The 23585-nt window shown below is 42.9% G+C and overlaps 1 protein-coding gene across 4 annotated transcripts in view; it reads left to right on the top strand.

Annotated features, from left to right (window-relative positions):
* cdk11b (cyclin dependent kinase 11B) overlaps positions 1–23585 on the top strand; it is a 66591-nt gene that overhangs the window by 23606 nt on the left and 19400 nt on the right. For 3 of the 4 annotated variants that reach the window (XM_084333951.1, XM_084333953.1, XM_084333954.1), the window contains 6 exons: positions 2140–2277; positions 3290–3361; positions 3844–4070; positions 10353–10443; positions 10533–10654; positions 16720–16825. In XM_084333951.1, the coding sequence (XP_084190077.1) occupies positions 2140–2277; positions 3290–3361; positions 3844–4070; positions 10353–10443; positions 10533–10654; positions 16720–16825 (756 nt within the window). The remainder of the gene's footprint in view (positions 1–2139; positions 2278–3289; positions 3362–3843; positions 4071–10352; positions 10444–10532; positions 10655–16719; positions 16826–23585) is intronic. The other variant, XM_084333952.1, reaches the window with a different exon arrangement.

Genomic DNA, 23585 nt, shown 5'->3' on the forward strand with positions numbered 1-23585 from the left:
ACGTTAGCCACAGCTGCAAAACGAATTTCAATTATGTTATGAGCTATCAGTAGCTAGCCAGCTAGATAACGTTAGACATAGCCTTGTGTATTAAACTAAAATGAACAGTTTACTGGGCCATTGTTTAATGGTTGCTTCAGTGATGTTAAAAGAGGACCTGCACGCTTGCTATCTTCGGTGCGAATGAGGCAGGGAGGGGCAATGAGGGTGTGTGAGCGTGTGTGTGCGTCAACTTAACCAATCTAAAATCGGCATTAAAGGTAAGAACGTCAAGCTCACGTTTGATTGGTTAGAATGGTCACTGTCAACTCACAAGGCACATACTGAGTGACAAACTAGTGAATGGACAGAGAAAGGGATGTTCGGGGAGGGAGGAGGAGGAGGTCGCATGAATGCTCCCAATTATATTTTGAGGTCGCACAGATACAATTTCAGTCGCATATGCGACCAATTCGGTCGCAATTTCGAGCCCTGATTTGGGCTGTCGCTGGTGTTGTTTAGAAGTTGTTTTTCCTGTTCTAAAAATCCATATGGCATGGCTGGTAATATAGTGAAAACAACGTGAATTTTTAACCAGCCACTGTGAACCACCAATCTAATGCACCATGTACCAAAAGCAATTAAAGCCACACTCCTCACAGACTTCATCTAAAGCAGACTATGAAGTGTGGACAGCATGAGGGAAAAACACCAGGGCCCTCATTTATCAATGGTGCGTACGCACAGATACCGTATGTGCGTAAACCGTGCGTACGATCATTTCTAAGCAAAGTGTGGGAAAATGAACGTGTGCTTGAGATTGTGCGTATATCTACGCACAGCTCAGACCATGCGTATATGTCACCAAGCTGTAGAATATGAAGAATGCACGCACCATGAGACGGACTTTCATGCATTAGTTTCAACACTGACGTGTTCTGTATGATCCGTAATTCATTATAGTTAATAGTAAAATAGCGACATTAGTGTAATTATTGTCAAACCCTATAAATAGCATTTGGAATAGGTCTTTCTTTCCGAATGAATGCTGCATGGTTTATAATATAGCGTTATCGGAATACTACGGGGTGCACTGACTGCGCTCCACGGGGATCTGTTTTCAGAGATAGCAGATAGGGATGAATGAATGAATGAATGAAGGGCAGTCTAATGGCCGAGAGAACATAATATGTCCGAGACACATTCTCCTTGATTTCTACTGCAATTTGGGACCCAAATTGGAGCGTGGAACAAAACGCACATGCCATCCCCATGCAGTGCACATTCAAGTCCTCTCCACCCTCGTGTCTTTGGCCACCGGCATGGTCCATCGATTCGTGATATTGGAGATGGATCGAGCAATAGTACCACTCATGTAGCTGTCAAAGCTCCATCACAAATTCAGTTATGTGAATAGAAAGGGATTCCACTCAGTCAATGTTGCGATGCGCATTTGCCTGATACATACCGTTGCTCGTGACCGGGAGGAAGGCACGCATTGTATTGAATTAAATTGTAATGTTTCATTTCATATAGGGTGTTTCATTACCATATATGGTTAATTAGAGGCGGTTCTGTATGCAAATACTTAAAATCGTGCACGAGCGCGGAGCATAGAACAAGTGGCATTTATCAACACGGAGTACTTGCAGGTGTGCGTAGGACCTGTGTACGCACGTTTGATCAATCCCGATTTTTCTTTGCGTAGAGACATTCTAAATTCCATGCTTAGGAACAAAAATAGAACACTTTCTACGCATCATTGATAAATTAGGGCCCAGTATTCTCCTACGGTCAAGGGTTTGGATAATGTTCTAATAATAGTGTAATTACTGATTTGGTGTTGGCTTTATAAAAACGCTAAGTTTATCATATGAGTTTGATTGATTGGATATTGGTTTAATTTGTTACAGTGACTTGACAGTGAATGTGCCAATCTGATACTCTCAACATACTATTGCAGCACAGAGCTGCCAGAGACATTCACAATAAGACAACAATATTTGTCCATATTCTGTTGAGTGACGTCATACAAGACCAATAGAAAACGTATGTAGATTATCTTATGCGTTACTATTGCAATCGAAATTCTTGTTGTACATTAACTCTGTAATTTATTGTCATCCATTTCTTAATTCTGTAATTTGGGGGATCCTCCAGGATCTGGATCTGCCTCGGACGATGACGACGATGACGAAGAGGATGATGATGAAGATGAGTCCAGCAGCCAGACTGAGGGAGAGGAGGGGGAGTCTGCCTCAGGGTCTGTGAGGTCTGTGAGGTCTGACCAGAGCGCAGGTAGAGATAATTCTTCTCATTCTTGTACTACAATGACCTGTGCAGGACTCGCCATGATATTGTCTTAGTGTGGCTCAACTAATGTATTCGCAATCGCAAGGTTGCTATTAGGGACGGGCGTTGTTATTTGACTATTTTAAACCACAATGGCTGATGGTTTTGTTTGTCAACTGTACTGATTCAGCCTGCCAGATGTTTTTGGATTTGGTTTCCTTATTTATTTGGTTAATGAATGAACAGTCACAATTCTGATTATGTTTTAGTGAAGGGGATTGCTCACAAAAGCCCTTCTACCTTATACTTTTTTTCCCTTTTTCTTTTTTTTCCCTTTTTTCCTTTTTGGGGGGATAGTTATTTTTTTTTTATCCACTTTTTCTCCTTATTTTTCTATTTTTCTCCCATCCCAATTTCGTATTGCCAATTTTCCCCTCCCCTGTCTTGAACGTTGCTAGACTATGCCTCCCACTGGTCGGCTGTAGTGAGGATAGAAGCCTTGCATCACGTGTCCCCTCCGGTACTCCGGCAGCCTGTCACATCTTTTCACCAGACAGCGCGGACTCTCACGCTGCCCCCGATACTTCCTGTCTCTGCTGTACAGGCGTCACCCAACCGAGCTGTAGGAGTCGCTGTCCACAACGTCCAATCCCCACCCATCGACTTTCCACCCTCTACCTCTGCCAATTGAGATAGTATGACGACTGGCCCAAGCCGCAGGCAATGCCGACTCTGGGAGTCAAGACCGGAGTCTCTTGCATTGGTGACAAGCGCAATCTCCGCTACACCACCCATTCGCCCTGGGGGGATAGTTTGTTTAAACGATTGATCAAAATCTTTTAAATAGAATATTTGAATATTGTAATGCCCGTCCCTAGCTGTGACGTTACTATAAACTCAGTAGGTGGCACTGTTACATCATGTGGGGAGAGACTTTTCGTTGTCTGTGTTTTTGTCTTAAATGCAAGTCAGTGGTGATTGAGCTCACACACACACACACACACATTGTCTTTTTCAGAAGACGTGAGTGATGAGGAGCAGTCTGAGGAGTTTGAAGAGGAGAGGGAGAATGGCACCCATATTCCCACAGGTACACACACCACAAACCCTTTCAGCTGATCATGAGGACTGTTGGTGGAACAATTGAGTACCTCAGATGAAGAACCATATAAATCCATTTAAAGTTTTCAGAGGAACAATGTTTTCAAACGTTAATATCTAGAGAAAGTTAGTGTCGTGTTCACTCATAGTTAAAAACAGCCACGGTTGAGTAGTCATTTAGATTCACTTCACAACTGCAAATACATGAGCATGTAAAATGTCAAAACATACTACTTCTTCGGTACAAGAATTACATTCAAAATGGAAATTTTAAAAGAATACATTTAAATGAGTGTTCAATAATAGTCGTGTCCTTAAAATCAGAAATCAAATTTAAATTGGAAATCGAATGATTTGGAGAATTGTGAAAATTTTGTTTTTGTCGCATATTCTTTTATTGTTTTGGCAACTAAAATGACAGATCATTATGGTGTTTGGTATCATTATTAAAGTGACATCACTCTCTTTAAGTGCCAGAGTCCCGCTTTGACCATGACACTACGGAGGAGAGCGGTGAGGACATGGACGAGGACGACGTGGAGGAGGACGGTGATGAGCTGGGAGACGGAGAACCCACCCCTCAGTCACAGACCCACTCCCGCTCCCCCACGCCAGAGGAGAACTACATCCCGGACTCTCCGCCAATTTCCCCTGTGGAGCTGAAGAAGGAACTGCCCAAATACCTGCCTGCTCTGCAGGTCAGTACCACGTAGGGCTGGGGTTTGTTTAATTTGCAAATGTTGGTGGTCGACTAACATCTAGTTTGAGGTTGAGCGAAATTAATAAACTTGTGCAAAAACTTTGCTTCTTGAAAGTATGATGCATGCATTTCGTTTACACACTTGATGGAAATGTGCCAATTGAGGTAGTGTGCTGCTCAATGGTTATTCACTAATGCAACGGCAGTAGCGCCAGAGGTGCGTTCCTCATATCAACTCTGATTGCACGTACGCTAATGACGCCACGTGCATGCACGCTCCCGCGCATGCGCATAAATGTTCCCTCGCTTAAGCACAGACTAAAGACAGTGCCTAATAGCCTCTACGCATGGAATGTAACACATTTCATTCCCAAGTTAGGTGTGAATGTATCTGAGAACGTATTTAACACACCTGACGACCGGCGCTATTGATATGCAAAGTAGCCCAGGTGGGTACTTATAGAGAGTTGGCGAGTGCAGCGCATTCCTGTGTGCACGCGCGTGGCGTGGCGTGCACGCGCTTCTGCTCAAATCTTTGGGTGCACGGAGTGCAACCCCGTCCCATGAAGAACGCATCCCTGAGTAGCGCCACTGTCATGCATACATTTTTAGGCCTAGTACTTTTAGGGTGACATCACTGCTATGACAAAAAGCCAGTATCACTCCAATCAGATATTAACATGTTGTAGAGAAATGTTAACAGTTACCCACATGAACTTCTTGTACAACAATGAGCCCACTGTGTTCAGTCAAACTAGATCCAGTTTGAACTAAGACGAGCATTATGGCAAAAATCATAATCCAGATTATTTTGATAACTGATAACTGATAACTAAGCAAAGGGCTGTGGCTCCCTCCTCCCTCTCAACACAAGCTGAAACTACTGGTTGGGAGAGGGTGAAGGAAGACAAAATGAGAGCGAAGTGGCATGCATCACAACAACCGTTTTATCATGATGATCTTGTTTTCGTGATCGTGGGAAGCCAAAATAATTGAAATGTAAACTTGATTAATTGACCGGCCCTAATTTGAACAGATAATCCAAACCCAGACCACAAGATGGTGCTGGGTATCAACTAGGGGGTGGTCCATAGGGGGGCTGTGCCCTCCGTCTGGGTGACAAAAACTATTTGCAATAAAGAAAGCCATTTGCTGTAATTTCCTGCAATTTAAAAACATAATTGTTTTTTGACCAAGGTTTTTTTTATTTCAAGTTTTAATTTTACAGCCATAGGTCTAAAAAAGGACCAACAGAAAGGAAAGAAAATAAATTGAGTCACATCCCTCCCTCCTCACCCTCCCCCACCCCAATACCAGACATATAAACATCTTAAATCTTTTAAATCGCCAAACATTAGGAGATAGATACATTTTGCATTTTTCAAATAAAAAAAACAACAATGAAGTGGTAAAAAGGCTCATTACATAGTCATGCTGTCAGCTTCCATGTCTTCAAAAAAGGTTAAGAAAGGTTGCCAAATAGTATGGAATTTTTCCGTACATCCTCGGACAGTATATCTGATCTTTTCCAGTTTAATATGATACATGACTTCCCCCATCCAGTGACTGTATGTAGGCGGATTTGGGTCCTTCCATTTAAACAATATCAGTCTCCTGGCCAAAAGTGAGCAGAAGGCCAACATTCTAGATTCCCACCATCTAAGAGAGGTGTCCACTGGGGCTACCCCGAATAACGCAATAAATGGAGATGGCTCCACTGCCGTTCCACGTATCTTAGAGAAGGTCTCGAAAATGGTTTGCCAGAAGGTGTGTAGCTTTGGACACGTCCAGAACATGTGGAGCAGAGTAGCTGGAGCCTGTCTGCATCGATCACACGTAGGATCCAGCGTTTCCGTTAGCCGGTAATTACCGGTATTTGACCGGCAAAATCTGTTGAAGTTCGACATATTTAATCTCTCTGGTCTTAATGTCCGGTGAAAATAATTCCCTCTAAGCACAATTTGATTATTTGAATTGTATTAAAATAGGCTCAAATTAAATAGCCTATGCGATGAACGAAACAATCATTACATTTGTTTCATCGTTGCTTCTAATAATGACAACGACGTTGTCAGCGAGAGCTTAGTGCTGAGTTTGCGAATGCATGTGCAGCTGCAGAGCCGGAGCAGCAGCGGCACAGTGCAGTACTCCAATTCAGCCATTGGCAATTCATCTGTTGGGTGGAGGGCGCTGCTGAGCGGTCCCCAGATAGAGCCAAAAAACAGCTGAATCTGCTGCTCTGCATCGACATACTCTCGCAAATAAGTCGTTGGGAGGTGGAGAGAGAGAGTCGTCACGCAAACTCACGATAATGTTGCCGTCTCTCTCTGCCAAATTTCTCAGTTCTTCGCTTGATATAATTAATACAAATGTCCAATATAACGGAATTCGTTAGCTCATAAATTTTTTTTTGTATCATTCTTTCCAAAAGAAAAGAGGCCTAGAAGCGTGGCTAACGCTAATGGCACGCATACCAGAGGCTAACTGCCTACGAAAACAGGCACAGAGGCACTGAAAGAGGATTTCACCCATCTAATGAACACACTAGACTAGACAAATATCAAGATGTATCCATCAGTGGACCCATTGCATGCTTTTGCAGAGGACAAGAAGCCTTCAGTCGACTCCTTCAGACATTAAGCACCCCCCACAGCCCAAATGGAATGATAAAAAAATTAAAATATATATTATTTTTTTTCTCCGACCAATAGTCGAATAACGGCAAACAATGTTCAAAGACAGGGGAGGGTTGAATTGGATGTTATGAAAATTGGTATGGGAGAAAAATAGAAAATGGGAGAAAAAGTGGATTAAAAAAAAATAATGTGTGAGTGTTGGGGGGCCGATGGGCGTGGGGTGGGGCTCTCGGGGGCATGGGGAATAGCGGGCTTGGCTCGGTGGGGGGGAGTCCCCTATCCTTTCCTCTACTGGGCCTGGCCCAATTGATTCAAGGGACCCGTGTCGATGGGGGCCCGGCTACGGGCGCAGCGGCCTAAGATATGGGGGGCGCCAATGGGCTCAACTCAGGGGGGTGGGGGTCAGCGTTTAGGCGGTTTGACCCGGAAGAGTGGGATCCCGTGGGTTGTGGGTTGGTTGTGCGTGGGGTGGGGGGCTTGGTGGCATGGGAGGTAGCGGGCTTGGCTCGGTGGGGGGGAGTATTGCCCCTCTACTGGGTCGGGCCCAATCAGATTCAAGATGCCCGTGTCGCTGAGTGCTGGACCCCGCGTGGGACGGACCTGGGATGCGGGGGAGCCCGGTTTCTAGGGGGGGAGGGTGGGAGGTTCCTCTGGCGGGGGTCTGGGAAGATGAGCGCAGCCGAGCTCAAGGGGCCTACATCATTGTACTGTTGTGTTATTGATGTTATTGTATATGTTGTGTTGTATGTCTATGAGTGTTCAATAAAAATTTAAGTTTAAAAAAAAAAAAAAAAAAAAAATGTGACCTGCGAATTTTGTATTTCTGCACCAACTGTTCAAAGGAGGCAAAATTGTTGTCGATATAGAGATCAGACATTGCAATCACCCCTCTTCCAACCTAGTTATCAAAGGCCATATCCATCATTGAGGGAGCAAACATGTTATTTATTGCGATTGGTGCAGCCTGCGATAGATCTTTAACACTATGGCGACCGGCGGGGCGCGGCGATTTAGGCCTCAGAGGACAGAGGCTTGTAAACAAACCGATGTACTTTCTAAGAGCTTTATATATCATTTATAGTATTGCTATCTGTCCATTCTCATTGTCACTTGAGTGCATAAACCGTGCCTTCATAATGGCTTAAAGAAAATAAAGATCCATCGGTTGGTTGTCATTTTATAGCGTCATGAATATAAGGTATATCGCACTTTTTGTCTAGGCTTTTCTGCAGGAGGCTGCAAAAAAGGCTAAACGTTGGCGCCGTTATATCAAACGCCATTTCTGCTGTATATATACGAATGAAATAAAACAAACTGCGTAGCATCCGGACTATTACAGAGCATCTATGGATGAAATGGGGGCGGCGGGGAACGCCGATTACTATTATTGATTAGCAATACAGTGTGCGTTCAATATAGGATTTTCATTGATCGATCACGTTACGTTATAAAACAATGTCCAATCCAGCTGTAATTTGGGGTAATATTATCCTACCATCAGGCCATGTGATCGCCGGCAGCATTTCCTCACCAGTCATTCTGGTAGATCGATATGCACATTGGCTAATCATAAATCCCATTATTCCACGCTAAAAAAAAACCTCTTCAAGCTGATCCAAGATGGAGGGTCTTCTTTTGGAATTAAGGATTTATGATCCGCCCACAGAACGAACTGTACTTGCATTTTTTTTTAAATCCACATAATGATACTGCAGTGGAGCGATGGCGCCCCTAAGCGGGTCTGGCCGGTACTGCATGTTTCGAAAATCAAATATGTGAAAAGATCCTGCTAGTGGATCGGGTACCTAATAAGCGTTACAAATATGGAATAAAACAATAACAACTTGCCACGAGTATATACGTGGCTCTGGTCCACAACGCTCTTTTTCGAAACACGTATATATACGTGGACGGACGCCATAGTGTTAAGGGAGAAGGATCTTCTAAATTGGTTCCACACTTTAATTGAGTGTATGACAACCGGATTAGAAGTAAAGCTAGAAATAGGCTGTGTGAATGGAAGTTTAGCACACAATAAGGCTGTTAGGGAGGTGGATTCAACAGACGCCCCCTCCAAAATTGTCCACCAGGGGGGCAGTAGCCTCACTCCTCCTCACCCAATATAGTAATGACCTTATGTTTGCTGCCAAATAATAATACATAAAGTTGGGGATCGCCATCCCTCCCATTGAACGAGGTCTTTGAAGTATACCTCTTTTTATCCGGGGTGGTTTTTTGTTCCAGATAAAGGATGATATCTGGTTGTTTAGCTTGGAAAATAATGTTTTAGTTCGGAAGACTGGGAGACTGGAATATATATAAAAATGTAGGCAGTACGTTCATCTTTATCGTATTAATTCTACCACCCAGGGAGAGAGGCAGGGGGTCCCAATGCTCAATATCTTTCGTCAGATTAGATAATAAAGGCTGGTAATTGGCTATATATAGGTATTTTTTAAGATTTTTTTTTGCGTTTTATCGCTTTATTTCGACTGGGCAGTCCAGTAGAGAGAGATAGAGGAGGAATGGGAGACAGAGTGGGGGGAAGACATTCGGCAAATAACGACGGGTTCGGGAATCGAACCCGGGTCGGCCGTGTCACGGATGAGCGCGCTATGTGGTTCGCCACTGGGGCGCCCCTATATATAGGTCTTTATGCTCATGTGTAATCCATATCCCGAGATACTTGAATTTTTTAGGACTAATTTTAAAAGGGAATGCGGTATCCGACTAGCCTCAGTTCCAACAGGCATCAGTTCGCTTTTTTGGATGTTAATTTTGTAGCCAGATATTTTGCCGAAATCTGCAAGTAGGGCCATTAACTGAGGGAGACTCGTATGGGGTTGCGATATATATAATAACATATCGTCCGTATAAAGTGAGATTTTATGCTCCGATCCTGCACGCATAATCCCCTTGATATCGGTGTTCTGCCTCAAAGCTAGTGCGAGTGGTTCCATTGCAATCGCAAATAGGAGTGGGGATAAGGGTTTTGACCTTATGCCTCTCTCGTGCCCCTATGAAGCTCAAAGTAAGTGCCAAGTGGACAGATTATTGTTGGTGCGTACGGCAGCCATCGGAGATGTATATACAATTTTAATCCATGCTATGAGCCTAGGGCCAAATCCAAACCTCTCCAGTGCGTGAAAAAGATAGCCCCACTCCACCCGGTCAAATGCCTTTTCAGCATCAAGAGAGAGCACTCGTAAGATCATCGGTCAAGGCCGTTGTCGGAAAGTGTCCAGCAGGGAGCGCTCTGTTACTTGGTCCTGTTACGGTGATGGGGACACAGAGTGCCGACCTTCGGATGAGACATTAAACCGCGGTCCCAACTGAATTCGGTTGTTAAAGAACCCAGGGCGCATATCGCAAAGAGTAGGGGGTTCCTAGACCTAGAGGTTCCTGGTCAAATTCCCAGTCAGGTCTCTGTCATCAATTGTCTAATTGGCTGATATCAATCCCTGTCTCCTGAGCCTTTCAGCCATTGTGTGTGACGTGTGCCTGGTGCGAGTGTATGGCAGCCATTGAGCCTGTGTATGGTGCTACACAGTGGTGGTGAAGGAGGCAATTTCCACCCTACATTGTAAAAAAGCGCTATATAAATGCAATGTTCATTCATGCATTGGGTCACTTGTGGTTCTCAGGGTTGTCGGAGCGTTGAGGAGTTCCAGTGTCTGAACAGGATCGAGGAGGGGACCTATGGTGTGGTCTACAGAGCCAAGGACAAGAAGACCGGTATGAAGAGGCCAATACCTGCAGCTCTCATGGTGTTAGGAGTCCTTTTTACAAGCAGACCGGTTAACACTGTTGTCCTCCTGTTCCAGATGAGATCGTAGCCTTGAAAAGGCTGAAGATGGAGAAGGAGAAGGAGGGCTTCCCCATCACCTCTCTGAGAGAAATCAACACTATCCTGAAGGCACAACATCCAAACATAGTCACCGTCAGGGTGAGGGGACCTCCAACACTCTGTGTGTGTGTGTGTGTGGGTGTGTGTGGGGGGGGGGGGTCCTTTTCAGGTGCCTCAGGCTGCGGTTACATTAACACTTTGAATGCCAGCCACGACATAACATGTGTTAACAGCCCGCCCCCTGAATGCCCAGCACGACAATTCGCGTGATTTTTTTTTATTAGCCATCTGAATTCATATTTCATCAACGAGTCTACCGTTGGGGAAACCTCAGGAGCTCAGATGTGAAAAATGGTAATGCACCTTTTTGGAATGGACTCAATGAAAATGGATGAGGGAAAAAAAACTCCGGAATCCTCATTTAACTTCTCACGCATGTAACCGGAGATGATCCCAGTCATTGTGGAGCCTCAGAACAGCGTGTAATATGTCTTTACAGTATGTAGCGATGGATCAATAAAAGGATCGATTTTTGGAATGGCGGTCAGGAATTGGAATAATCTTTTTGGATACCATCTGTTCTCAGGTAAGGAATCTATTTTACCAGTCTTAGGATAATCAGACCTATTTTCACGGAGATATAAGCTTTTCCCCTACGTTTGATATGGCTGTTTGGCTGTGCGAGCGATCAGGAAATATATCAGAGCCGATATCAGATCGCCTATATAGCGTGCATACGTACACATATACTATCGATAATCTAGCGTTTATTTGAAAACTATTCATAAATAGGCTGAAAAATTTGAAAGTTTTTTGTGTATTCTACAACAGTGGTTCTCAAACTGTGGTACGTGTACCACTAGTGGTACTTGGTGGTACTGCTGGTGGTACTTGAAAACATTTCCAAAAAAGCTTTTTTGCACTCAGGCCACTGAACTTAGAAGCAGGCCAGGCCAGTGTTTCTGGTTGCGGCGGCGCGATAGTTAGATAATCTAAGTGGGGAACAACCAGGAGCTCACTGTGACAGAGAGTAATGCAGTCTAAACAGTCATAAATCTTTAATTCAACTTCAGCCCTGATCATAACCATTTATTTTTTAGATTTCTTGTAATGTCAGATAAAAAATGAAATACTCCCACTTTTCTGAAAAGAGTTGGTGTTAAATCTGACATTACAAAAAATCCATCAAAATATGTGTTGCTGCTAATCATTGACACATGCCTAGCCTGTAATAATCCACCCCAGAAAAATTTACTTTGCATTTGACATATTGAAAATATTTAACTTTTTGTGTTTTTTTTTTAACAATAATTTGTGATGCCATCACACAAACTGGCATTTAAAGGGTAAACATTCAAAAATGTATTGAATATTAGGGATGCACGATATTGCTTTTTTGACACCGATACCGATAACTTTATGCTCCTCAAGCCGATAACCGATATCGATAACCGATATTTATTGTATTATAATTTTTTTTTACTGTATATATTTTTTTTGATCAACATTTTTTTTTTCAACATGAAACAAAACATATCACAATACAATAATAATACATAAAAAGACTTCCCAGGACAATAACTTAACACCAACTTAAATGTGACCTAACCAGACAACAGAAACAAAAGCCAAGACAACAGTTTTGACTGATAAAGTGACCATATTTATTTTTCCAAATGAAAATTCACAATCCGTCAACAGCTTGTGGTGCATCCAACCTAAGACGCTCAAAGCTTTTTGTTCTTCTTTTTTCAAAGCGGAGCCTTGAAAAAGAGGCTTTGAGTGGACACATCACCACCTCACATCACCACCACAACGTGTCACCTGCGGCATCACCACCGCCACGGTGTTGGGGGCCCGCTTGTACCTATTGACGAGTCGTTTGCTAAATTAAAGAAGTTTGACAGAAGGGCAACCAGCCAGGCAGCGCCGTTATCTCACGGGACGAGTAGCTACATTAGTTAGCCAACAACCAGCCAGGCAGCGCCGTTATCTCACGGGACGAGTAGCTACATTAGTTAGCCAACAACCAGCCAGGCAGCGCCGTTATCTCACGGGACGAGTAGCTACATTAGTTAGCCAACAACCAGCCAGGCAGCGCCGTTATCTCACGGGACGAGTAGCTACATTAGTTAGCCAGCAACCAGTCAAGCTAACGTTAGCTGGCTCCAGCAGCTTGTTGATGTCGTCGGGAGCATTTAGCCTGCTGGCTACCTAGCTCCACTTCAACCAGCATCGGGAGATCCAGCAGCTTGTCGATGTGCTAATAGCCTCAGCAACCTAACGTTATCCCGATCTGCTGGCTCCAGCAGATCGACAAGCTGCTGGAGCCAGCTAACGTTAGCTTGCTGAGGCTATTAGCACATCGACAAGCTGCTGGAGCTCCCGATGCTGGTTGAAGTGGAGCTAGGTAGCCAGCAGGCTAAATGCTCCGCGACGCTAAACTGCATGCGCCGGTCTGTCTGTCTTGTGGAACGTCTGCATTGCATTTATTACAAATAGCAAGCGATCTTTTTACTCTGAAACTCCGAGTACCGACGCGGCCATCTTTGTTGTTAACGTTAACTTGCGTGGCTACGTCACAGCCAAGAAAGGGAGCGCTGGATTTGTGTAAAACGCCCTGTTCCTAAACCACACGCTCTCAGTCGTAGCACAGTACTGACAAAACGGGAGGAGACTTTAGTCAAAACAAACGCACTTCATTCCAATTCACCCACACCGCATTTTTTTTACCAAAAAATATATTATATTATCGGAGCTATTAATAACGTTATCGAGTTTATCGGGATGACGTCATAATTGCTGATATCGGCCCGATAATTATCGGCCCGATAATTATCGTGCATCCCTATGTTTTCTTTTCTTTTTTACAATAATTTGTGATGCCCATCACAAACACTGGCATTTAAAGGGTAAAAATTCAAAGATTCCTGCACCAGAATGCAGGAAATTAAGTTTTTGTAACAAAATAATTGTGTGTGAGTGTGAGAGAGAGAATGACGGACAATTGCTTGCTGTGTGAGAGAGAGGGAGATAGAGAGAGAATTAAGTACATTTGCTGAAATACAGTTCTTAATTTTCTCACTTGCTATGTGAGAATGTTAGTTATTATGTTCTCAATGCCCCTTGCATTGTATGAGTTGTGTGGAAGCGTTTGCTAGTTCTAGTGCTATCCTTTTGTACATTGTGGCTGTGTCTGACAAAAGTTAACAATAAATAATGGTATTAGGAATACATTTGCCTCCTGCGTGAACTGTGCATAGCTGAATAGACTGTATTTTAACGCCGGTCATATGGTGGTACTTGGAGAGCCAGCTACGTTCTCAGGTGGTACTTGGTGTAAAAAGTTTGAGAACCACTGTTCTAGAATATTCAGTTTATTATGGAATATTTTTATTTTCCTTGAAAACGAGGGCTTTTCAAGATGCTATAAAACGGAAATGAACCGATAAAAAAACAATCCGCTTCGACAATGTTGACTGGAAAATGAGTCATTGATAAGCGACGGGCAGATTAGACACCATAATTTAAAACATAGATTAGGCGATATTAACGCTAACATTGAAGTGGATGCTGGGCATTCAAGCACTAAATCGTGCGCCCCCTGCTGGGCACTAAAAGTGTTAAAGGCAAAACGATTTAATTTCATTTCACTTTTCAGAACGTTGTGTATTGGCAGGCAAGTTAGACGTTGTTTGTCTCCTGTATGCACAGGAGGTATTTGTGTGTGCGCCTCTGTCGGGAGTGTGTGAAAAGCACAGCAGAGCCCCGCTCCGCTTCAGACGGATAGAGAGAGCACAGCGCGTGTGTGAGCATGTCTGTGCGCCTCGGTCGGGAGTGTGTGTAAAGCACAGCAGAGCCCCGCTCCGCTTCAGGTAGAGAGAGCACAGCATATGTAAAGTCCATATCTCCGGAGCATCGCAAAGCGCGCCTTGCAGACGTCCGAACGAACACTCGATCACCATGCGTCGGTGTCTACTCCGCATGGGCGTTGTGCGTGAACGGCTCTGTATCTGGCTCGCGCATATTACATGGCACTGTTGCAGGGGAGTTTTGAAAATGAAAACCCCCTTTGAGCGTTGCCGCTAGGAAAACGAAATTGCCTGCCAAAACGGCATTGCCTTTTAACTTGGACATGCAAGCGAAATAATTCGAAAATGAAACGTTATAAGTGCATGGCCTCAAAGTGTCCTTTTATGATTTTTGTCGTCTAGCTTAAACTCTGAATTAGGGGTGTCACAATTAACTCATTCATCGCCAGCGCGTACCCCAATCCCTGCTGTCTGGGCCAGCCTTTCGTGACCGTTTTCGAGATATTTCATGATCTTTGCGGCGCTATTGTATATTCTATATTATGCTATGGAGTAGGGCTGGAGATATGGCCAAAAATGATATTGCGACATCGATAACAATATCATATCACTCGATATTCGATATTATCGATATTGTTATAAGTATTTTAAACAACAGATGTATGTTTATTTTGCAGCAATTCTTTGTCGTTGCCGCCATCTTTAGTGTTACATCCCCTCACACTCCAGGTCTCAGGCTGCAGCTGGTTTGAAAGCGAAAGTAAACGGGCTTCTCTGCTGGCTGTGGCTCCAGGGGAGTTGGAACAGTTCTGGCTCTACTAGTTTATTTTCTTTTTTGGTGGACAAACCACCGCACCGTGACTCGTGACTGGAGACTAGCTCTGCTAGCACACATAGCCTACTGTGTACACAGACGGTTTCAAACTGTATTTTAAATTAGAAAGCAATAAATGGACAAGAGAAAAATAAATCTCAATTTGGTCAGTATTGTCATTTGGACAAGCAAAGCCATTACTTTAAGTTGCAGGCAAGAAAGACAAGTCAGTCCACTGTCTCTGGTTTTAAAACTGCCCTGTTGCAGGTCAAAAAATTATCGTTATATCGCCCAGCCCTACTATGGAGACAATAGTATGGCTAATTTGACAGACACTATTTGTAGTACAACATGTATAAAAAAAAAAAAAAGTTTGTTTCTACATACCTTCGTTCGTTCACAATTCCAATGTAAACATTGCCTTGTTTCACTCAAATCCAAGCTTATTAAATCATGTTTTTTGCTCGCCTGAGACACATTATTTCCAGGTCAAAGGTAAACACATGGCCTTGTTTCTTCACAAATGGGGGGGGGGGGGGGGGGGAGTTTATCCGAAACAGCGATCATATAAACGCATGTTTTATGTTGGAGTTTCGGTAAAGTACACGTAACCAAAAAAAAAAGACGTTACCTTTGTTCTAGATGTACTCCATTTCTCACGTCGAGTCCAAACATGTCTTGAATCAGAACAGGATCAATACATATAGCCTTCATCCGTCTACTTCATCTGCTCGGGCCAGACTACATCACGGACCAGAATAGGTTTCTTCATTGGTCGATTTGGTTATAGTTGTTTTACATTTTACCAGTAGTGCTTGGTCCAACATAGTCTGGTGGAAACGCACCGTATCATCCATAATCATCATTATTATGTGTGGGTCTATGTTTGTGCCCTGATCAGGCGCTCGTAATGTGATTCGTCATGTCTAGTTGTAGTTCTCTGTCATGGTGTTGTAGTCCCTATCGTTCTTTCCTCAGCTGTACCCACTTACAATTAACCCAGGTGTGTCTTGTCTCGTCATCCCCTCATGTATAAGTATTCTGTCTTACCTTTAGTCTGTTGCTGATCCTGTCTGTGTAGTTTGTGTTCTTGTCTGTCGTTACTTTGGTTCATTCTTCATTTCAATCCATGGTAATTATTTCATTAAATATTCCTTAAAGCTACTTTGACTGCCGTCTCCTTGTTGTGTTGCATTGACTCGTCATCGAGCCTACATAATGTCAATGACAACGTAACAATCATCCATAATCCGGTTTTTCTTCATCATATATCCAATAGTTCGCTTGCCATTGCATTGCAGCCAGGTTACTATTGTTGTAGTAAGAAAAAACTATCTAAAAACGTAATATTACGTTTTTGGTGCCCAGCGGTTGGCGAGAAAACGCGTAATATTATGTGATTGGCCGTGAATGAGTTAATTGTATCTTTTAATATGAATTTGTACTTTGTAATTGTATCTATTCAGATTTGTGCTGGTAATTGTATCTTTTGAAAAGGTTCTTGCTAACTATCTATTTCTTTCCACTTCCATGCTCAGGAGATAGTGGTTGGGAGCAACATGGACAAGATCTACATTGTGATGAACTACGTGGAACATGACCTGAAGAGTCTGATGGAGACGATGAAGCAGCCCTTCCTGCCAGGTAACTAGGATGTGGTTCAGGCTGGGATCCAATTTCCTGCAGCAGACATAGCGCAGAAAAAACAGTTAACCTAACTGCCTTTGTCATGTTTCTGTGGTGACCATTCTACCACAGTTGGGTTTGTTTATCTTTTTTTCACATTTAAACTATTTTTGTGATATTTTGAAACATGACCTAACCTTTTTTGAAAACCCGGGTTCCATCTTGGAAAAACATTCCCTCAGAACTTCTTAAGACATTGAATAGCGTTTTCTGTGTTCTTTCTTAACAGGTTCAGCGCCAGAGGTCGCTGTGGGCCTATGGCAGTGTGTGCCAGCGCTGTAATGAATGGGGATACATGCCGTTGTTTGCAGATCTATATGAAATATTATAGCTATGGATCTAATAATATAGTCGATTGTCATTGAGTTTCTTCCGGTCAAGCAGATACATTTTTCATCCATACATTTCCGTTTTATACTGTGGTGAATATGAGTATAGTTTTAGAGTAATTCTGTGTAATCCCAGGAAACGCCGCCAAACAGCGTTTTACTGCATTTCACTATAAATCGTGCCATTCCTCGTTTGGATCTACAATCAATCTGAAATCAACGCTAGATTATCGATATTATGTTTCATCATGCATGCATGAAAGGGTGGGGGGGTTTCTATGCTTCGATCGTCACCAACAGAATACGTTACACAGTACATTACAGACGCACGCTCTGATCGCGGGGAATGAATTATCGCATCGACGCAAGATTGATAGCATATAGCCCTTACCTTGTCTATGATGTACTCCAAAAAGAATATTCCAATTATCTGATCGCCATTCCAAGTATTGATGTCGGCCGTGTTGCCAAGATAATCCACCAAAACACATGAACTGGCTGTGCTCGAGTCTCCCCAATCCATGTATTATAAACGCTTGTCCTGCCCGAGAAGGAAAACCTGGACCGGACTTCTTAGATCGACGTACAGCCTGAGCCAGAGAGATTCCAAGGATGTGCAATAGCGGCCGCAATGCGTTAAGCGGCGGTATTGGACGTTTGTGATCTCAGACCCATTCCCAATGATAACATCAGGCTGGATGGATGAATTATGAAGGGAAATATCGAATAAAAGAAATAACGATGAAAACCCGACTTATGTCGGGTCTGGCGTCCAATGTGTTAAGAGACATTGAATAGTGTTTTCTGTGATGTTCTTTCTGAGGATTTCCTCCCGCTTCCTCTCAGTATTTATTAGCGATGTTAGTGCTGGTCGATTTCAACATCCGACGCGGGCCATTCCATTCGCTTCCATGAGCTTAGTGACTGCAGGGTTTCTAGGTTATTGGAAAACCTGGGGAAATCATGCAATTTTAAAATGATAGGAAGTCATGGACATTTGTTGTGTATAATTTTGTTGGTGTATTACTTTGCTGCTATCTTTTTATGCTTTTTTATGTCATTTTAACACATTGGGTGCCACACCCTTTCCGGGCCCCATCTATTCACTGCCACGCTTTAAAAGATAGGAGTCCGTCACCTTGTTTGTAGAGCTATAACTATATTCTATATTATAGCTATGGATACAATACTATGGTAATTTGACAGTGACTTTCTTCCGGTCAAGATGCAAAAAAGAGATTATTTTGCCATGCATACATTCGCACGTTATACCGTGGTGAATATAAGTATGTTTTTAGATTGGTCTGGGGTAATTCCCGAAATGCTGAGGAATAGCCCTATGCGTGTATTATACTATAACCGTTGCCGTTTCTTGCCTGGACCCGCTATTATTCTCAAATCAAATCTATATCATAGGTATTATGTTTAATCATGAATGCATAAAGGGGGGGGGGGGGTTTGATGCTTCAATCGTCACCAACGGCATACGTTGTGGACTAACGTTACACACACGTTCGGATCGAGGTGAAGACATGATACGCAAGATTGATATCATATAGCCCTTACCTTGACTAGGATGTACCCCAAAAAGAATATTCCAATTATCTGATCGCGATTCCAAGTATTGATGTCCATCGTGTCGTCAACATAATCCACCACACATCATGCATCGGGAGCATTTGATTCTTCTCAATCCAACCGTTATAACTGCTCCCCTTGCACGGAAAAAAAACGACCCAGAGACATTAGATCGACGCACAGGCCAAGATACAAGGTTTTAAAGGGTGCTCGATACCGCCGTCTAGCTGGATGCTGCCGGTATTGCACTTTGGCAACCTCAGACCCATTCCCTATGGCAGGGCTGTACGTTAACTTTTTTTGCACATAGCACTGGTGCTACAGAGGTTGATAGTTTTGTAGTACAGGCCAAAATATTGTAGCACGAGTATAAAACGTCTCTAAAATCTCTAAAAACAACCACAAGTAGTGCAGTTAATTACTTAAATAGGTATGTGACTGGCAAGGGACATGAATCTTGCATACAGGGCACACAAAATCCAAATTTTAACAAGAAATGCTTTCAGACAAATTCTTTCTTTATTTGCCCATAATGTAAAACAAAAAAAACAAGGACAACCATATAACCGATATGAAGCAGTCTGAGATAGGGTGACCAGGTTAAAATGGTTCAGTCGCAGGACAGCAGCACTGCTCTTGTGGGACAGTGCGGGACACGTAGGGGGGGGGGGGGGGGGGGGGTGGGGGGGGAATGTTATTGCTAATTAAAATTAAATAAATTTATTTATTATTTAAATGCCTATATATCATATTCGACGCAGACGGTAGGCTATATATAGCTCATTTTGTTATTAATCTTATTAAACTCACCTCCGGTTTTGGGGATATTAGCCTCCGGATTCTATTGCCCCCTTCCCTCTGGACAGTGTCCCGGCGATACTCCCCGTGTATTCTGTTATTATAACAAACCGACCCTCTGATTCAGTTCTCAATAATAGTCGGGCCAGACTTGCTGAAGAGGCGCTCCTCTGAACAACTATGTGACGTCCCCCTCTCCTCCATGGGTGATGGTGAAGCGGTGGGGATGGGGATCATCTGAAACGGTGTTCTGCGAAATGCGCATGACCCACAATCGTTCACACTACAATATCCTGCCACCTTGCTGACGAACGTCTTGTTGTCGAGTCTTGTTGTTGATATATCTTAAACAATATCTTAAACATATGTTTTTCATTGCACCTTTTGAACTGTATATGCATGTAAATATTTGCATGTAATTGGCTTTGCAGCCGAATGTATTTGTAGATGATAAAATGTCGGTACACCTGTTGGAATTCGGAGTGAACTATAGGGTGACATCACCCAGCTGTCCAAACATATAGGCGATTCGCGCTACGGCAGCAGTTCTCAGCAGAGTAGTAGAATTTCGCAGAACACCGGCTCGGACAGGTGACAGGCAGCGCGACTCGAGTGAGCTGCTCAGCAGCCTCGGCTGGAGATGCATCCTGCTGCAGGACCACAGCACCGACACACTAAGGACCGTGACACTTTGCGGACCCACACTCTCCAGACCCTCGCTCCCATTGGCTGATTTGGGTCACGTGACCGTCCCACTCCAATTCAGCCATTGGGTGGGACGGTCACGTGACCCAAATCAGCCAATGGGAGCGAGGGTCTGGAGAGTGTGGGTCCGCAAAGTGTCACGGTCCTGAATGTGTCTATGCTGTTGTCCTGCAGATGGATACTATTGCTCGGCTGCGCAATGCATTGGTTTGTGACGTCGCCCGATTTTTTTATTTTAAATATAAGAGGGTATTGGAACGAGGCATTAAATTAACAACATTTAAAACATTTTTTAAATAATAATCTTTGAAAGATAAAAAATAAAAAATAATATATATTTTTTTTAATCTTTGAATTGCAGGACATTGTTTTGTTGTTGCGGGACGCGGGACAAACGGCCCAATATCAGGACGGTCACCCTAGTCTGAGACCAGGCAGCGCTGGTGTGGACTCAGATTACAGGGAAAGCTAGAAACCAACATAGAAACACCTAGAAACCAACATAACAAATAGATATAATGCATACAAACACCTGTACATATTTGTGGAACCAAATAAATAAATAATAATAATAATAATTATTATTATAATTATTCAAGTGTGTGTGTGCACACGTGTCACAGTTCCAGCATCATGTCTGCTGGCCACTTTTTCAGATCCACACACACACACACACCATTGCATTAATCAGAAGTACAAGGAACTCTGCATGAATGAAAAGTGCTTTATAAATAAAAAGAATTATTATTACCTTATTTGCATATTGTCTCGTTATTAGATAGATAGATAATTAATACTTTATTGATCCCGGAGGGGAATTTAAGTAGCCATACGATGGAGTTATATCAGCTCCGTTCTTTTTACAGATTAAAATTAGCGGCTTAAATTTAGTGAACAGCATTTATTCAATGGCGTTGCAATATGCCACATTCATCTTAAGGTTTACCTCGCGGAGATCAGCATCATCCGCTCTGGTCGCCTGTTTTCTCAGCGAGTGCAAGAGGGTGCCGGCCCGCTCAGGGTTTTGTTTAGCGTTGAAGGCATCCCGAGCAAGAATGTGTCGATGGGACGTATTATGTTTATTAATGTTATCCCTTTTTAGGATATTGTTACCCACAACATAGGGATTCTCTGATCGGATTTTTTCCGGAGCCTCCCGGCACCAGTGACAGAATAATAGCTGCGCTTCCTCATTAACACTTTGATCGCCGGGGTTAAATTCATAATTTACCATCCCTCGCCAGCCCTATTTAACATGGAGAAGGTCCCCTTCTTTGCAGGGCTATAACTTTTTAAATTTGATTGCTAAATTGACATTACTATGGCCCATTCAACGTCTTATATCTATTGTTCAGGGTGTAGCAACGTTATACTTTTTCATTCACATATTCATACTAAAATACGGTCTAAAGTATAAGTATGTTTTTATCGTTTTCTGCAGCTTTCTCCAGAACTTGATTTATGATCAAATACAGTTTGGTAGGAACCTGTTCGAGATAAAAAAAAATTCAAATGGACGTACTTCTAGAAGTTACTACGTATGATCTCATGATGACCGGATGGGGGGGGGGGTCGTTTATAATTCCGTGGGCAACGTTATATCATTCATCTAGTGTGGGTGATATGATCATTAGAGCAGTTAGTATAGAAGACATTACAAAATAACGCTGAAACTCACCGTAGCTTCCTCTCGCCGTTGGGAGATGAGCGTGGAACAGAATTTTTTCTATTATGGGATGTCGAAATATCCGATCCATTTCAGGTTGTATAATAGTATATACGTCCAAATCATGTTGTTTATCGAGTTATTGGTAACGGATCACTATCCGTCGTGATCAGCTCGAGTCCTGGGACTATTACAGAGTGATCGGACCAAATTGAAATGAGCACCAGCTTCCACTTCCTGTTTCTTCCCTGGGCGATCCGCCGATCGGCCACCAGATGGCGCTCTTGAACCGTTAGAGAGTTGATAGGGGCTCACCAGTACATCTCATGTCTCCGGGGGAGAAATATGATTTCGATCACAGATTTTTGAAATATTGATATCAAAGACGCTGTCCAGCGTCTTCGGCAGAATGAGCATGGCGGGGAATGACGTGTTCCAGCGTCAACGGCGATTAAAGTGTTAAAAATTAGCCATGGAAAATAATTTTTCCACTCTGCGTTATATCTGTACATCTTGTTAATCTTCTCCTTTTGTCTCGTTTCTATTAACGGTTCAACTTAATACCGTCACTATTTTTTTTTTATGCGCCACACGCGGGCCATCGCACCAGTGCTACTGAGGTAAATCCATTCATCGCACAGACTGACGTCAGTGTAGCACGTGCAACATATATCTCGCACTGTACAGCCCTGCCCTATGGTAACACCAGGCTCCCTGGATGGATAATGGATGATTAACGTGTTAACACGTAACATAACAAGTGTTATGACTGCCGATTTTAAAAATGAATCAACCCGTAAACAGAACTATTGGGATGTTAGATCCTAATATGAAAAATTGATTTGCCTTACCTTGCTGCTATCTTTTTTATGCTTGTTTTATGTCTTTTTACGGCTGTGAAGCACTTTGAGCTGCAATTTTGAGAGCTAGTTCCCTTTTGAGAAGCATGGATCTAAATAACATGTTATATACTCAGTGTTTGTTTTATCTAGCCAAGACTTTCAAATCAGCTGTTCAACAAAGTTGTACCAACAGAACATAGACACTGCCATATATTGGAAATCAGCTCTGGCCTATTTTATAATTTATAATTCTATTCTAGTTCTATTTTAATTTAGTTATATTCCATTTTAATTTATTCTACTGTAATTGTCTGTCCGTTAACACTTACCGTGCCAGCCTCCGTGTCCTATTTACTCCATTGAATGCCACCGCTCTATTTTAGAGCACTCGCATTTGTGAACGCATAAAGTATATCTTAAATTATGGCTATGTGTCTAATACGACCGTCGCTTATCAATGACTTGTTTGCAGTCAACATTGTCGAAACTGAAAACGGCTCTGATTATCCCAATACTGGTAAAATAGATTCCTTACCTCAGATCAGATGTTCTCCAAAAAGATTATTCAAATTCCTGATTGCCATTCCAAATATCGATCGCGTTTATTGATCCAACGCTGGGTACTGGAAACATATATTCCACGCTGTTCTGATGGTGGGCAATTGTCTCCGGTTACTTGCCTGACAAGTAAAATGTGGAATCCGGACTCTTTTTTTCCCATGCGTTTCATTCAGTCTAATCCAATGGGGTGCAGTACCATCCGGAGAGACGATAGGAGGCGGTATTTTTCCAATTCGAGC

The sequence above is a fragment of the Notolepis coatsorum genome, assembly GCF_963971535.1.
Source record: "Notolepis coatsorum genome assembly, chromosome: 17".
In the NCBI taxonomy this organism is placed as follows: Eukaryota; Metazoa; Chordata; class Actinopteri; order Aulopiformes; family Paralepididae; genus Notolepis; species Notolepis coatsorum.